This window comes from Spermophilus citellus (genome assembly GCF_964194105.1).
Source record: "Spermophilus citellus genome assembly, chromosome: 3".
In the NCBI taxonomy this organism is placed as follows: domain Eukaryota; kingdom Metazoa; phylum Chordata; class Mammalia; order Rodentia; family Sciuridae; genus Spermophilus; species Spermophilus citellus.
In genome coordinates, this window is record NC_138184.1 from 72,566,905 (window position 1) to 72,584,284 (window position 17,380).

Sequence of the window (17,380 nt, forward strand, 5' to 3'; positions counted from 1 at the left end):
TTGAACCCAGGGCCTTGTGCATGTGAGGTAAACATTCTACCAACTAAACTATATCCCCAGCCCTGTGTGTTTGTTATAGTTTGGTTCAAAGCTATGTTGATTTGAAACTCCTCTTATTAAGTAATATTGAGGGTGATACAGTAATCTCAGCATTATTACAAGCTTGATTTCATCACACTGATAGGTAAAGAAACATCTCATTTTTTAATTTAAAAATCACTTTTAAATTTTATAGTTTGTTTTTTTTTTAATATGATGCTGAGGATTGAACACAGTGCCTCACACTTGCTAGGCAAGCACTCTACCACTGATCCACAGCCCCAACCCAGTAGATTTGATAGTTTTGATATGCCGTCTCTCGCTAGCGTACATTGCTATTTGCTTAATTTTATAATTTTTTTTATGGAGCTGGTGAATGAACCTATAACCTCATGGATGCTATGCAAGTGCTCTGCCACTGAACTATACCCATCCCTGCTTAAAAATTATTTCCATTCTATAGTGAATGTATATTATTTATATTATATATATTGAGTAAATGATGACTTAGTAAAAAAGTGGCCAAATAAAATTTAAATGCTAAAATTTTTTTAATATTGTTTTGTTAACTTTAAAATCTTCTGATGGGATTGTATTAAAAATTACTTTGTAATACTCCTTGCAATAGAGTATACTGGATTGGATCCTGGAATAGAAAAAGGATACCAGTGGAACAGTTAGTAGAATTCAATTAATAGAAATGTGCCACTGTTAGTTTCTTAGTTGTGACCAATGTGTGGTGGTGCTATTAAGTTGTTAACAGCAGGGGCCACTGAATGAAGGATACGTGGTATCATTGCTGTCAATTTAAAATTATTCAGTAAGTTTTTATTTAAAAACTATTTTATAAAATAATTGAATATTTTAAAAATAATTATTTTTCTTTCCTGAGTCCTGAGACCTCATTGGCCTAGTTTTGTATTGATTTGCCAAGAGTTTGACAAACCAATGTGTTGTTTGTTTGTTTGTTTTGTTGTTGTTTCATTTTCTCTCTGGAGATTAAAAAAAAAAAAGATGTCTCGGTCATTTGGACTCTAGTTGTGGTATTATATGAGCTTGTTGGTTTGGTTAGTAACCTCTCAATTCAACCAACCATTGCCATTTGTATTTCATATCTGTCTAGTGCCACAGGCTTGGACTCCAAGAGTCTTTGTATATGTTCTGGTGTTGGGAGTGGCTAAAATGGGGTTGAGTTTTGGTGTAGTTTGTACATATACTTTATTTGACAACCATTTATAGGGGTGAGGCAGGTGGGAGGTCTGATTTAAAAATTAAGATGCTGAGGCTCAAAGGATAATTAATTTGGCTGATATCATTTCATAGTTTTTAAGTAGAAGCAGAAACAGGACACTTGGGACTGCTGTTTTGAGTACATGATTCCAAAATCATAAAAGCATTGTGTATTGCCAGTAGAGCCCCTACTGCCTGAGGAAGGCCATCTTTTCAAGGGATTAAGGCCCTTCAATGACTCTACCAGCATCTTGTGTGGACACCGATGCTTTTACAACTCTTTGGGTCTTGGGTGACCAGTTCAAGCTAGTTAGTGGCCTCCCCTTATGATCTCATCACATTGTCATTGTGATCAAAAGCATGAACGCATGTGTTCATATCCCGAAGCTTGGGAGGATGATTGTTAATAATCTACCTCCTTCCTTTTGTATGGACCTTGTGGATTTTGAGCCATGTAGATATATTATCTCTTTTTTAAAAAAATATTTATTTTTTTAGTTTTAGGTAGACACAATCTCTTTGTTTTTTGTTTTTATTTGGTGCTGAGGATCGAACCCAGTGCCCAATGCGTGCTAGGCAAGCACTCTACCACTGAGCCACAACCACAGCCCGATATATTACCTCCTAAGAAACATTTACAATAAAATATCAGAAAAAGATACTTTGAAAGGAAAAATTTCATATAACTATATGTCATAGAACTATATGTCAAACATATTACAAAAATAGAAGGTAATTCTAAAGATGAGTAGAACATACAAAAATGACATAAAATTCTAACTAAATGCTGTTTCATGTTTCTACTTTTTAATTGCAATGTGAGTTGTGATGCCATTTTTATAGGAAGTGGGTACTCATATTAATCTTATTTTACAGATGAAGAGACAGCTTGGAGGAGTAAGTGACTTGCCTAAGGTCACACAGCTTCTAAGATGGAGCTTATAAGGTGGAGCTGGTATTTGAAACCTGGGCAACCTAGAACTCACACTCTGACATTGTACAACTTCAGTAGGTACTTCATTATCCTCAGCACTTTTTCCCTCTGTTTCTTTTGTCTTTTCAGTTTCAACCTCTCCATCCTGCTTTTCTTACCTTCTCCCCCTAGACTTGGTTATCAGTGCCACAGTCCCAATTGCCCCCTTCCTGCTGCTGCGTCCATGTGATGCTCTTCAGAAGCCTCACACTCAGCTTGCCAGAAGTGGAGCACATTCCCTCCCAGCGTGTTCCTGCAGTCTCAGCCTTGGTGTTTAGCTGTTGCTATCCTTGTCTTCATCACCTCCACCCCATCCCCTGTCTGAGCATCATGCACTCTGCTAAGCACTTGGTGTGCAATAACTTAGTTAACCCTAAACTATAACCCTCAGATGGAGTCTGTGTGTTGAGTCTTCCTCTTCATTTAGGTTTTCAAATTAATGTGTGAAATAAAGCTTTTTAGGCTGTACCATCTTTGAATAGAGTGTTTTTGTGAGTGGGTATTCTAGCCTGAATGAGGAGCTGGAGCAAAGCTGCCTGTTACATCTGGGCCTTGGGATTGTCTCCTTTCAGGATGTCTTAGATTTCCAGTTCAGTGTTCCTGAAGGAGTTGTGTTGTTCAGTTGTAATATTACCCTTAGATGAGGTTGGGGATATAGCTTGGTGTTAGAGTGCTTGCCTAGCATGTATGAGGCTCTAGTGCAAATCCCCCACACTAGAGGCAGGGAGAAAAAGAACAAGAAAATAAAAGGTGAATTTCATTAGAGGCCAGCCTGGGTAACATAACAAGACTCCCATTTCAAAACCAAAAATTACCCTTAGGACTTTAAAATCCCTCTATATTTTCTATGTGCTTTTAAGGGTTAGGTGGATTCTCTGTCACCCTATTTGGGAAACTGGTCCCAAGAGGGACAAAAAAGAGACTTCATCTTTTCTCTAAATAGGAATAGTACTAGACTACTTGAGAGGACATAAAAGAGACTCATCTTTTCTCTAAATAGGAATAGTACTAGATTCTTGGAAGTAAGGTTTATTTTTTGTTATAATTGTTGCAAATTTTTAAAATTTAAAAATAGCATAAAATATACTATCTTAACCATTTGTAAATTTGAAGTTCAATTGTGTTATCCATATATACATTATTTTGCAAGAGATCGTTACAACATTTTTCATCTTGCAAAACCCAAAGTGTATGAAAAACTGCCCTCTTCCCCTGCCCTCATACCTCAGCAACTACTATTCTACTTCCTTTTTCTGAGAGTCTGACTACTTTAGATACTTCATACAAGTGGAATCATACAGTATTTTGCCTTTTTGTGTCTGGCTTATGTCACTGAGCATATTGTCTTTTAAGGTTTATCTATATTGTGGCATGTATCAGAACTACTTTTTTGAAGCTGATTTGTATTTCATGTATGCATATACTGCATTTTGTTCATCCATTCATTCACCTCCAGACACTTTGGTTATTCCACCTTTTGGTGGCTGTGAATAATGCTGCTATCAACATGAGTGCACAAATTTTTAATTTTTGAGAAACTTCTGTTTTTCACAATGACAGTACTATTTTATATTCCCATCAACAATGTATAAGGGTTTTAGTTTACTCATCCTTGTCAACACTTTCTATTTTCTGGTTTGGTTTTTGACAGTGGCCATCTTAATGGGTGGTATTTTGTGGTTTTAACTTGAATTTCCCTGATTGAGTTTCTTTATATATATAGAGAGAGGGGCGGGAAAGAGCATGCATGTGCATGTGTGCATGTGTTCCCGTTGTTCTAGCATCATCTGTTGAAAGGTTATCATTGTCTTTGTACCTTTATCAAAACTGCATTGATGGGGCTGGGGTTGTAGCTCAGTGGTAGTGTCCTTGTCTTGCATGTGTGAGGCACTGGGTTCGATCCTCAGCATTATATAAAAATAAATGTATTGTGTCCATATACAACTTTAAAAAAAATTTAAAAAGAGTTAAAATACCCCTGCACTGACTAGCAGGATTTGGTGGTATATTTCTATAATCCCATTTACTCTGGAGGCTATGGCAGGAGGATTGCAAGTTTGAGGCTAGCCTCAGCGACTTAGGGAGATCCTGTCTAATATTCAAAAGGGCTGGGATATGGTTCAGTGGTAAAACACTACTGGGATCAATCCCCAGTACCACGAAAAAAAAAATACATTGACCATATTTGTGTGAAGTCTATTTCTGGGATCTGTATTCTGTTGTATTGATTTATGTGTCTTTACTGAGATTTAGACCAAAGAAGTTTGTACTTTTAAAGAAGCGCCCCATAGGATACAAGCTCTGTGAGGGCAGACACCTTGTATTTCTCATCATTCTCATTTGTGTCCAGGACAGTGCCTGGCTCCTAGGAGGTACAGGCAATGTTCATTGATGAGTGGATGGGTTTGTCTTAAGGATTGATACTAATGTATTCCAAGCATTAAATATACTGCCTGGTACAGGCAAAGTGAATATTTAAGAATCTGGCTTTGCTGAGGTTGTTACTCCTCTTGAGGTGATATATTATACTGTGGCTGTGATCAAACTGGTGTGAATGTTGGATAACACTACTGGCAGATGTTACATCAGATGTTAGATAGCCCTTCCTCCAGTTCTGCCCACCTTCTTACCCTGGCAGTATTCTTGAGTACTCCCTTTCTTCCCCCAGCCTGTCCCCATAAAATATAGTTTGATTGCAGGTTGCTTTTCTTTTACTGACAGTGTCATTCAGTTAATAGTTATGATTGGTGAACCTGCCTCTCCTCTGCTTTCATCTCCTGTGGTCAAATTCTTTTTCTTAGGGTGGGTTCAAGAAAACAGGATAACTTATTTTAAGTGAACCTTCTTTCCCAAACATTTGCCTAAGGAGAAAGGCAGGATAGATAAGCCAGTATCTAGTTGGATGATATCTATTTATAGGTAGTAGCAGTGATGGAAGTAGTAGCTTCATCTTGTAGATATGGAAGATGTTTGTTATTTATGAGAAATAAATATTGCTTTTTAGACTTGTCATTTTTTTCTGGTGTGGCATTCTCTAGTGTCAGCCTTATGCCCCTTGGCCTATAGGAGAAAGTGGCTGGCACTCCCCTAGGCTTGATAGCCTTACCACTTATTCACTGTCACAACACAGCTGGCCTTCTCTGCCAGGTTTCTGATGATAGGAACAGGAGCTGTGTGGTTTGTGTGGAGGAATGACTTAGGGTGAAGCCATCACTCAGAGATTCTGTCTGCCCCAGGGGCTACTTGGAAATGGGTTTGGTGGTCCTTATGCCTGGGGAGCAATGTCAAGAGATGTAAATGTATTTCAAAATAGCAGCAGGAATGTTTGTGTGTTTACAGTATTGCAGTACATCCCTGCCTCTGTGGTCTCAAGTTGGTGGTTGGGCAGTGGCACCTTCCGGTCTCCCTGAGCTTTGTCCAGCTTTGTAAGGAGTCTGTACATCTTGTGAAGTCCTCTGTCTTCTTTCTCAAAAAAAGAAAATGTCAGAACTGAAATATTTGAATCCTGCCCTCTAAGAAGGAGTCAGAACATGGAGCACTCTGCTGGGTAAAAGAACCCAGACAAATCCTGATGCTCAGGGCCTGGCTTCTGGCTGTGGAATACTGAGCAGGTGCATAGCCCTTCTGTGAAGTGAGCTGGCTGAATTGAATGGGTGTTTTGATAAGTAGAGCAGCCTCAGGCCTTTCTTCAATTCTGCTAATGAAGCTTCCAATCTTTTCATTTTCAAGAGCCACACACCTCTGTGCTGTGAACTCTGGGTCCTCCTAAGTAATAATCCCATGGCCAGCTAATCTCTGAACTCTTTGCAGCTTGAAGTTCAGATGCTGGTAGTGTTGGGACTGCAACCTGGTGGCCTGAGAGCAGAGGGTGTCCAGGCCCACAGGTAGCAGCAGACTTAACTGGGTGTCACTGTGGAGATCCAGAAGCAGGCCAATCTGTGCAAACCCCCTGGCCCTGCTTTCTGCCTCCTATCTACTTTTTTGCCCATGTGGGACATTCTGAGAGCATTTATCTCTTCAAGGGATCTCCTGGAATCCTTCCTAGTGTGGGATACATGAAACTTAAGCAATCATGTGCTGATTGAGTGATTTTTCTGCTTTGAGCAACAGAACTGCCAGTCAGGAGGGCCAAATAAGGATGATTACTTCCATGCTTTACAGATGAAGGAATGGAACGCAGCAAGGCCAGGTAGTTGTCATATTGTCTGGGGGCTGAGGCTTGTTGTTTTGCAATGGGTCCCTAGAGCTCCTTTCTGAGCTCATCTCCCTGTACTTCCAGGAAGGTACAGGAGCCAGGAGGTTACAGGTTGGCTGTTGGTGCCCAAGAGAAGTGGCAGTGACTAAGAAGAAGCCAGAGGGACTTCAGGGAAGAGCTAAGGGGGCTGGGGCTGCTGAGTCTGGGGTCTAAGAAGATAGGTGGCGAGGCTTGGAAGTGGCCATTGATCCTTAAGAAAGGGCAAATGGTATAATACTCTTTAGGAAAGATGATGAGTTTGTAATATGATCACAGATGATTCTAGAATGGTTTCCCATGCTCCTTTTTAAATGCCTGGTTGTGCTTTACCCTACTTCTTCTTCCTTTTTTTTCTTTTTGTACCAAAGATTGAACTCAGGGGCCTTAACCACTGAGCCACATCCCCAGCCCTTTTTTATATTTTATATTTTATTCACTGAGTTGCTAAGGGCCTTGCTAAATTGCTGAGGCTGGCTTTGAACTCTTGATCCTCCTATCTTAGCCTCCCAAGCCACTGAGATTACAGTTGTGTGCCGCAGCACCTGGTGCTTTTCCCTACGTCTTTTTTTTTTTTTTTAACTTTAATATTTATTTTTTAGTTCTTGGCGGACACAACATCTTTGTTTTTGTATGTGGTGCTGAGGATCGAACCTGGGCCACATGCATGCCAGGTGAGCGCGCTACCGCTTGAGCCACATCCTCAGCCCCTCCCTACGTCTTAAGAAGTTCTGCCCTTTGATTTCACTCTCTGGGCTGCCACTGATCAGTGTTCTGATGTTGTCTGCCACTGCCAGCTGCATCCCTTTCTGGAGCTCTAGGGCAACTTGTGAAGGCATCTGGTACCACAGTTCCTCTGAATAGGGTGCTCTTTCCAGGCTATGCACCTACGCTTTCCTGCTGAGCAACACTTGTTCAGTCTGTACCCTTGGCCATAAGTTTGCCCCAGGATCTCTGGTGGTTCAGATGCTGCCAGTATCTGAGATCTCTTTCAAGCCTCTTCTTGACTGTCTTACTTCAGGACAGAGGTTGACCCCTTTGTTTAGAAAACTTTAGCAGGATGCCCTAGTTGCCATTATTGACAGTAGTCACTGTTCCTTCTTCAAGGTGTCCTGAGAAGAGACTATCTGCCTAGGTTCTGTGGTCCTGGGTGGCACCATGTTCACAGAAGCCATCTCCTAGAGTCATGTGACCATTTGCACGAGCGGCCCAGCCAGCCCTGCTTCAGATCCTCTCTCTGACTTGGAGTATGGTGCTGGACAAATTCAAATATCTCTTTCCTAGGGCTGGGGATGCGGCTCAACTGGTAACGCGCTCGCCTGGAGTGCGTGCGGCCTGGGTTCGATCCTCAGCACCACATACCAGCAAAGATGTTGTGTCCGCCGAGAACTAAAAAATAAATATTAAAAATAAAATTCTCTTCTCTCTCTCTCTCTCTCTCTTGAAAAAAAAAATATCTCTTTCCTAGAAGCACCTTTTGTAAAGAAAGCTGCTATCTTTGTTCAAGGCAGAATAATTAAGTGATGGAGGCTTAGCTGCCCTGGTCTGCTGGAAACAGGCCTGCCAGGGATGCTGGGACCTCTTGGTCCTGGGGTACTTTTTGCAGGGCATTGATGGCCACTGATGCAGGTATGGAAGGGCTGCATCCAAGGCATCTCAGTCCACTCTGGTGGAGCCACATTTGAGTGGGCTGTTGGCAGTGGGAGGAGGTGAGCTAATATTTTCTCCTGCATTTCCTTTTAGATATTTTTAATTTCCTTTGTGATGTGGATATGTGTGTGCTTCTGCTGGTATTCTGTGTTTCTCTTGCTTGTAGGGGCAAAGGTTGAGAACTCAATTTCACACAATTAGGCAGCATACTAAATTTCACATAGTAATTTGAGACAACTCAGCTTACATAATAAAAAAATTTTTTTTTTAGTTGTAGATGGACACAATACCTTTATTTTATTTATTTATTTTTATGTGGTGCTTAGGATCTAACCAGTGCCTCACATTTGCGAGGCAAGTGCTCTTTCACTGAGCTACAATCCCAGGCCAGTGTACATCATTTAAACCAAGGCCAAGGCTCCTGACAAAGAACTGACTCTGGAGAAAGAATCTATATTGCAGACTCTTAACTTTCTACAGGGCACAGATCATCCAGTTGCCAGACATTGTGTAGCATAAAACAGTACCTCTCCAAGTGTGCCCAGGATCCTGGGGGCACCCCTACCCTTTCAGGAAATCCATGAGGATAATCATTATTTTCATAATACTAAAGTATCATTTTCCTTTCTCTCCATTCTCACAGTGTACAGTGGCATTTCCAGAGACTATGTGACATGTGATGACATCATTGCACTGATAGCTAATTAGGATACATGTTTGGGATTTTCACTTTTCTTTAGGTTTTTGTTTTTTTGTTTTTTTAAATGTGGTAAAATGCACAAAACATAAAATTTACTATGTTAGCTTCCTTTTCCCCCCATTACTGAAGACTGAACCCAGGGCCTTGTATATCTGTTAGGCATGTATGTGCCCAACTCCAACCTCCTTTTAACCATTTTTTAGTATACAATTCAGTGGCATTAAGTACATTCAGAGGGGCTGGGGATGTGGCTCAAGCGGTAGCATGCTTGCCTGGCATTCGTGCAGCCCGGGTTCGATCCTCAACACCACATACAAAAAGATGTTGTGTCTGCCGAGAACTGAAAAATAAATATATTTTTTTTAAAAAAGTACATTCAGAACGTTACACAACCTTTATATAAAAATGACACATTTCTAAAACTTTTCAAATAGAAACTATGCCTCGTTCAAATAACCTCCCCCTTTCTCCAACCCCCCAGTCTCTGGCAACCACTAACCTATTTTTTCCTTTCTTCCCCCCTCTTTTTCTTTTCCTTTTCCTCCCTCCCTCCTATTTGTCTGCCTTTTTTTTTCTTTTGAATTCAGTGGTGCTGGGCTATATCCCTAGCTCTGCTTAATTTGTTTTGAGACTGAGTTTTGCTAATAAGTTTCTGAGACTAGCCTGGAATCTACAGTCCTCCTGCCTCAGTCTCCAGAGTAGCCAGACATGCACCACAGTGCCTGGCTTTCATTCTCTTGATTTGATGTCTTTTTGTAGGACAAAAGTGCTAAATTTTGATGAAGTCCAACTTATGTAGGTCATGCTTTTGGTATATATGTGTAAGAAATCTTTGCCAAGGCTACAAAGATTTTCTTCCAATGTTTTCTTCTATAAGTTTGATCCTTTGAGGCTTTACATTTCGTCTATGGTCTGTTTTGAATTAAGTTTTATATGTGGTACAAGAAATAGATCACAGTCCTTTTTTTTTAATATTTATTTTTTAGTTGTAGGTGGCACACAATCTTTATTTCATTTCTGTGTGGTGCTGAGGATCGAACCCAGTGCCTCATGTGTGTTAGGCGAATGCTCTACCACTAAGCCACAACCCCAGCCCCGATCACAGTACTTTTTAAAAAATGAACAGAGTTGTTCCAGTTTCATTTGTTGATAACACTGTTCTTTCTTAGTGAGTTGCCTTTGTATCTTTGTCATAAATCAGTTTTCATATGTGTGGGTCTGTTTCTGTGGTTTGTTTTATGTTCCATTGATGTGATATCTGACTTAATGCCTGTACTACACTTTGTTACGTACTTATACCACAATGTTTTGATAACTGTTCCTTTATAATAAGTCTTCAAAGTTGTTTTGAGTGTTCTAGTCCTTTGCACTCCCATATGAATTTTAGAGTCAGTTTATGAGACTTTACAAAAAGGCACGCTGGATGGGCTGGGGATGTGGCTCAAGCGGTAGCGCGCTCGCCTTGCATGCGTGCGGCCGGGGTTCGATCCTCAGCACCACATACCAACAAAGATGTTGTGTCCGCCGAGAACTAAAAAATAAATATTAAAAATTCTCTCTCTCTCTCTCTCTCTCTCTCTCCTCTCTCACTCTCTCTTTAAAAAAAAAAGGCACGCTGGAATACTATTGGGGTTGCATTGACTCTACAGACAAATTTGGGTAGAATGAATAATAATTTGAATCTGCTGAGACTTGAACACTGTATATCTATATAAGATTAGTTTTTTTTAAAGTTTTAAGAATGTTTTATTAAAGTTTTCAGTATACAGAACTTGTATATTTTCTGCTAGATTTATCTCTATGTCTTGTTTTTTGATGCTATTTTTTATGACTTTTTTTTTTGTCGTTGATGGAACTTTTTATTTATCTACCTACCTACCTATCTGTCTACTTATTTATTTATTTTGTATGTGGTGTTGAGAATCAGGCCTCACACATGCCAGGCAATTTCTCTACCACTGAGTCACAAACCCAGCCCCATGTTTACAGTAATTTTTTAAATATTTAAATTTCTGGAGAGTTTGTATAAAATTGGTTTTAGTTATTTCTTAAATGTTGGGTAGAATCTTCTAGTTCAGCCATTTAGGTCTGGAGTTTTCTTTGTGTAAAGGTTTTTTGGGGGTTACTGGGGATTGAATTTAGGGGCACTTTACCACTGAATTACATCCCCATCCTTTTTAAAATTTATTTTGAGATAGGGTCTTGCTAAGTTTCATTTTGTGTTTCTGATCTTAACCTCCTCCAGTGATTCCCCATCTGGCATCTCGCACATACTCTACTTGTTATGCCCTCCTACTCCCTGATATTTCCTAAAGCCTTGCTTTTTCCTGGAATGTTGTTTCTATTATATCAGAAACCATCTCTTTCCTTGGAAAACCCATTCAAATCCCATCTTTTTAAAGGTATATTCCAGAGCCCTATGGTTAGAGGTAGTTTTCTCCTTCCTTCATGTTTTATTTTGAGGATTAGGACCTTGCTAATTTGCTGAGGCTGACCTCAAACTTGTGACCCTTCTGCCTCAGCCTCCCAAATCGCTGGGATTACAGGCATGCTCCACTGCACCAGTCTATAGACTGTTTCTTAAAGGGCTAGAGAGTAAATGTTCTCAACTGTGTTGGTCATACAGGCTACTCAACTCTACAGTTGTAGCTTGAAAATAGCCACAAACAATACATTTTTCCAGTAAAATTATATTTGGAAACTGTACTTAAAACCTGGGAGTATAGCTCAAGAGTAGAGCCAATAGTAGAGTACCCCCCCCCCCTTTACTGGGGATTGAACTCAGGAGCACTCAATCGCTGAGCCACATCCCTAGCTCTATTTTGTATTTTATTTAGACACAGGGTCTCACTGAGTTGCTAAGTGCCTTGCCCGTTGCTGAGGCTGCCTTGAACTCGTGATCCTCCTGATTTAGCCTCCAGAGCTGCTGGGACTACAGATGTGTGCCACCGCTGGTAGAGCCCATCGTTAGAATGTGCAAGGACCTGGAGTTAATCCCAAACACCAAAAAATAACTAAATAAAAACTATTTAAAAATCAGGTGGGCATGATCTTCATCATGTCAGATTAGGCCCTTACTTCCCTAACAAGACTCCTAAAGTGCAAGAAATAAAATCAAGATTCAGTAAATGGGATGTTTTCAAACTGAAAAGCTTCTTCTTAGCAAAAGAAACAATCAGTGAGGTGAATATAGAGCCTACAGAATGGGAGCAAATTTTTACCACACATACATCAGATAGAGCACTAATCTCCAGGATATAAAGAATTCAAAAAACTTAACACTTAAAAAAAAAAACCCAATCAATAAATGGGCTAAGGAACTGAATAGCCACTTCTCAGAAGATACACAATCAATCAACAAATATGAAAAAATGTTTAGCATCTCTAGCAGTTAGAGAAATGCAATTCAAAACTATCTTAAAAATTTTTCTTACAGCAGTCAGAATGGCAGTTATTAAGAATATGACAATAAAGGCTGGGGTTGTGGCTCAGAGGTAGGTTGCTCACCTAGCATGTGTGAGGCACTGGGTTCAAACCTCAGCACCACATAAAAATAAAATAAAGATATTGTGTCCACCTATAATAAAAAATAAATATTTTTCAAAAAAGAATACAAGTATAATAGGTGTTGGCAGGGATGTAGGGGAAAAGGCACATTTCTGGGGGGACTGCAAAGTGGTGCAACCAATCTGGAAAGCAGTATGTAGATTCCTTAGAGAACTTGGAATGGAACCACCATTTGACCCAGCTATCCCACTCCTCGGTTTATACCCAAAGGACTTAAAAATAGCATACTACAGTGACAGTAAAGCAGCCACATCAGTGTTTATAGCAGCACAGTTCACAGTGGCTCAATTGTGGAACCAACCTATATGTTAGAATTCTCGTACTTTTATTAAAGCCTTTACAGTTTGACTTTTTATGTGTTTCTAATCTTACCTCCTCCAGTGAGATCTCATACATACTCTACTTGTGTTATGCTCTCCTGTTCCCTGATATTTCCTAAAGTGCTGCTTTTTCTTGGAATGCTGTTCCTATTTTATCAGAAACCATCACTTTTCTTAGAAACCCTATTCAAATCCCATCCAGAGCCCCACGGTTAGAAATAGTTTTCTCCTTTCTTCATGTTTGGTATGCAGATTGAATGCTTCATTGGTGACCACCTTCCTTTGGTCTTTTTTTTTTTTTTTTTTTTTTTTTTTAAGAGAGAGGGAGAGAGAGAGAGAGAGAATTTTAATATTTATTTTTTAGTTAATCGGTGGACACAACATCTTTGTTTGTATGTGGTGCTGAGGATCGAACTCGGGCAGCACGCATGCCAGACGAGCGTGCTACCGCTTGAGCCACATCCCCAGCCCCATGGTCTTTTTTTTTTTTAATTTTAAAAAATATTTATTTTTAATTATATTTGAGCACATACTTTTGTTTTATTTATTTATTTTTTTATGTGGTGCTAAGGATCAAACCCAGGGCCTCGAATGTGCTAAGTGAGCACTCTACCACTGAACCACAACCCTAGGCCCCTTCCTTTGTTCTTTGTGTGTCTACCATCTTGACCCAGAATTCCTCAGGAGGTGAATGGTATATGTCCTCTTATCTGTCTCTCCTATAGTCCAGTGCAAAGCTGTATTAGCTTCATATCAATATAGTGAAATACCTGAGGCATCTTTTTTTAAAAATATTTTTAGCTGTTGATAGACATCTACTTATTTATGTATTTATTTATATGTGGTGCTGAGAATCAAACCCTGTACCTCACACATTCTTGGCAAATGCTCTGCTACTAAGCTATAACCCTAGCCTACAACCTGAGATATCTTATGAAGTAAAGAGAAGTTTATTTTGGCTCATTTGGAGGTTAAAATCTAAGACCGGGTAGTCTCACTGAGTCGGGCTTCTGGCGAATTGGAATGTTTTGGCAAGAGCATGTATCAGAGTGAGTGCTAACATTTTGGGCCAGAAAAGTGGGGGGGATAAATGGGGCTCCATAGCCTGTTTTTGAGAGCAGGTCTGCATTAACCTCAGGACCTCCCACTAGGCCCCACCTCTTGAGAGGGACTACAGAGCCTACCAATTCCACCACCCTTAGGACCAGGTATTTAACACATGGACCTTTGTGTGGAGTATTCAACATCCAAATGAGAGGAAGCATGAAATTCAGAGTATGTGTTTTAAGAAATAAATAACATTTATTGTTTTGTGGGGTGTGTTCCTCTATCTACTGCTGCAGAGTTGTCATAATTGTTCTTGGCTCCTCCTTTGGGAACATGTATCCAGGCCCTCCTGAGGAGGTAGGTTGTAGGAAGCTGCCTGGTTTCTGGTTCACACTGCTAGAGCTCATTGGTGTCAGGGCCTTGCTATTCCAGGTTTTGCTCCTTCTGCCTCTTCTTCAATGGCCTCTTGCGTTTGGTTCCACAGAGCTGCGGTGCAACCCTGGGCAGTTTGCCTGTCGCAGTGGTGCCATCCATTGCATCCCTCTCCCCTGGCAGTGTGACGGATTGGCAGCTTGTGAGGATAAGAGTGATGAAGCCGACTGTCCAGGTGAGTGTGTCATACCTGTGGGGTGTACTCAGCCTATTCACTTTTTTGTTGTAGCTGAGGTGAGTGTGCCTTCCATGAGGAGCAGAGAGGTGTAGCCTTATAATTGTGCTGTCTTCACATACTGGAAAGGTGATATGAGCTGACTTCTACTTCTGTCTTTCTTTCTGTGTGTCTTTCTTTAAAAAAAAAAAAAAAAATTAACTATTCTACCTGGATCTCAGAACTTGCAAGATGGCAGGGCTGGGGCTTTGAGGAGGCAAGGTGAGGTGTTGCCAGCCCTGGACTCACAACCCTGAGAGTGGACCTGTCCTGTAGGTACCTCTTGAGACTTGGGTAGAGTTCTCATGAATGTACTATTGTAGATTGACTTTGGCATTACCTACTCCTCTTGCCCACACATTCTCTAGTAACCTGGCACTTGTGGGTTTTCTCATGTCAATGTGTGAGTTCCTAAAGGTATATCCTAAAAATGTTTGGAGAGGCCACAAAAAAGTCTTAAATTGTTGGTTTTCCGCTTGGTTTCAGTTCCAGTACCCTTGAGGAACATAAGGAACCCTGTAACAGTGTTCGCTTCAACCATGATTCTTAATTTGGGTTAGTATGAAAGGGGTAATATCTTGTGCACACATGGACCTGAGTGAATGTATGATGCATGCACCTTCAGGCACACTAATTCAAGACCTTGAGTGGTTCCAATTAAGCCTCTAACAGGAAAAAAAAAAGTCTTCCCTCAACTCAAGAATCTCAGGCCTGAACTCTTTGGCCCAACATTTAAATTCTTTTACTATCTGTCATAATTTTTCTTTGTCAACCTGATTTATTGCTATTTTCCCTTTTGTTGCTCAGCTGAAGTATTTTTTATACTTATTCTATTAATAATTTCCTAGCTGCATGCTTCTTATATTTCCTTCTCTTTTCCTGGAACCTTGTACTGTTTATTCTTGGGTAAATACTGCTATCCTTTAAGGCTTGGCTCAGATGCTACCATGGTGAGACGACATATCTGGCTATGGATCTATATCCATCAGCACCTGATCTGTCCTCCTCTCACAACATCTAAAGCCATTGTTAATTCTCACCATTCCTGGAGCTCATGCTTGATCTCTTCTTTCAGACTATGAGCTCCTGAGTCCAGGAAACCTTTTCCTCAGTGGGATCTGGCCTAGGACATGAAAGATGGACTATAATTCCTAAAGGGGCAACAGGGAGGGTATCTAATAGAAGGTAACAAGTGAGGTTGGCACAGTTCTTTGAGGGGATTCCAAAATAAGAAGCAGAACTGGTGTGATCATGCATATCTATAATTCCAATTACTTACTTGGGAGGCTGAGGCAGGAGTTTGCATGAGCCCAGGAGTTTGGGATCAGCCTGGGAAGGAAGGAAAGATGGAAGGAAGGAAGTGAGGGAGCGAGGGAGGGGAGATAGTCTTTTTGGGTTATGTTGAATGTAGTTTAGAGGGAACACCCCCCCCCCCCCATTATCCCTTGAGCCTGTCTTCCTTCATTGGATCATAGATATCTCTGGTAGAGGTGTTTGCCTCTCCGAAGGAGAGTTTGAACGGTGGTGGCCTGAGCCTCTGGGACCAGCCCTGTGTTGGAAGCCCATCCAATCGTTCCCTTGCGTCAAACCCTAGGGAGAGTAGAATTCCAAAGGTCTGTGCTCATATGATAGAATATTATACATCAGTGATGGATGAATCTTGAAAATATAGAATATAGGTGACAAACGCAAGTAGCCAAAAACTACAATGAAGATAAGCAAAATGGATCATCCTATATTTACTTTAGTTTACAAAGTAAACTACAATAAAAAAATAAATTATACAAAAATTAAAAAATAAAGTATACAATAATATATAGAATTCTGGCTCCTTCTTCTTCCTTTTGGGGAAACAGAGCTGAGACTGAGAGAAGCAAGCATGTAAGTTCAACACTACAGATGATATTTGCATTCCTAAGTAAGGATGTGGGGAGATGGTTCACAACTATACTTTATTATGAGGTTTATATCTTTAGTGTTTCTTGTTTTGTTGTTGTTTTTTCTTTTTTCCTCTTTTTTTATTATTTTTATTTGTAGATGAACACAATACTTTTATTTTATTTATTTATTTTTATGTGGTGCTGAGGATCAAACCCAGTGCCTCACACATGGTAGGCAAGTGCCCAACCACTGAGCTATGACCCCAGCCCCAGTTGTTGTTGTTTTTTTAATGGAGTCTTGCCAGGTTACCTAGTCTGGTTCCAAACCTGGGCTCAAGTGATTTTCCTGCCTCAGTCTCCTAAGTGCTAGGACTATAGGCATGTGCCACTGGGTTGGGTTTTTTAACAGAAAAACCAACAGAAGGAGAGTGATAACTGACGTAGCAGAGCCGAGCAAGTGCAGGATGGGGCTGCTAAGGAGAAAGAACAGTAGGAAATGAACCAGTTTGCCTGCTAGTACCCTGAAAGGCTCTTGAATGCTGAGGTGATGGGCATCTGGCAGGGATGGAATCAGAATTCTCTCTGATTATTCTATACTCCTTACCACTCTATATACTGGGTGACTCTTCCTACCAGGAGATATGAGGCTTATTTTTGAGACCTGTGCTATCCAGTGGTAGTCATGAGTCTCACATGGCTGCTAAGCACCTGAAATGAGGCTGTTTCTAATGAAGATATGCTGCAGATATAACCTATAGGCCAAATAGCAAAGCTCTTGTGAATACCACTTTATAGTGATGAAATATTGGAATGATAGTATTTGAATATATTGGGTCATGGTACTAAAATTAATCTATTTCTTGTCAAAATGTGGCTTACATTAAATAGCACATAGCACATGGACTTAAAGTCTGCAAAATAGGAGACACCACGTATCTCAAAGGGGGAGTTGTGGAGGAATTGAGAGATACTTTCTGTGGTGACAGGTAGGACACTCAGCCCTATCTTCTGCTTTGGTTCAGATGCTATCAGCTTGGTCTGTGTCCCAGGTAACTAATTGGAGGAGCCTTTCCTGGAGACACTGACATTTTATAGAA

The 17,380-nt window shown here is 40.4% G+C and overlaps 1 protein-coding gene across 4 annotated transcripts in view; it reads left to right on the forward strand.

Annotated features, from left to right (window-relative positions):
• The window catches only part of DGCR2 (DiGeorge syndrome critical region gene 2), a 93,795-nt gene that overhangs the window by 11,911 nt on the left and 64,504 nt on the right, over window positions 1-17,380 (forward strand). For 2 of the 4 annotated variants that reach the window (XM_081285869.1, XM_081285866.1), the window contains exon 2: window positions 14,242-14,364. The exons of 1 other annotated variant lie outside the window; for it this stretch is intronic. In XM_081285869.1, coding sequence (XP_081141995.1) covers window positions 14,242-14,364 — 123 coding nt within the window. Of the gene's footprint in view, window positions 1-2,145; window positions 2,278-14,241; window positions 14,365-17,380 lie in introns of all 4 variants that reach the window. One more of the 4 variants, XM_081285867.1, reaches the window with a different exon arrangement.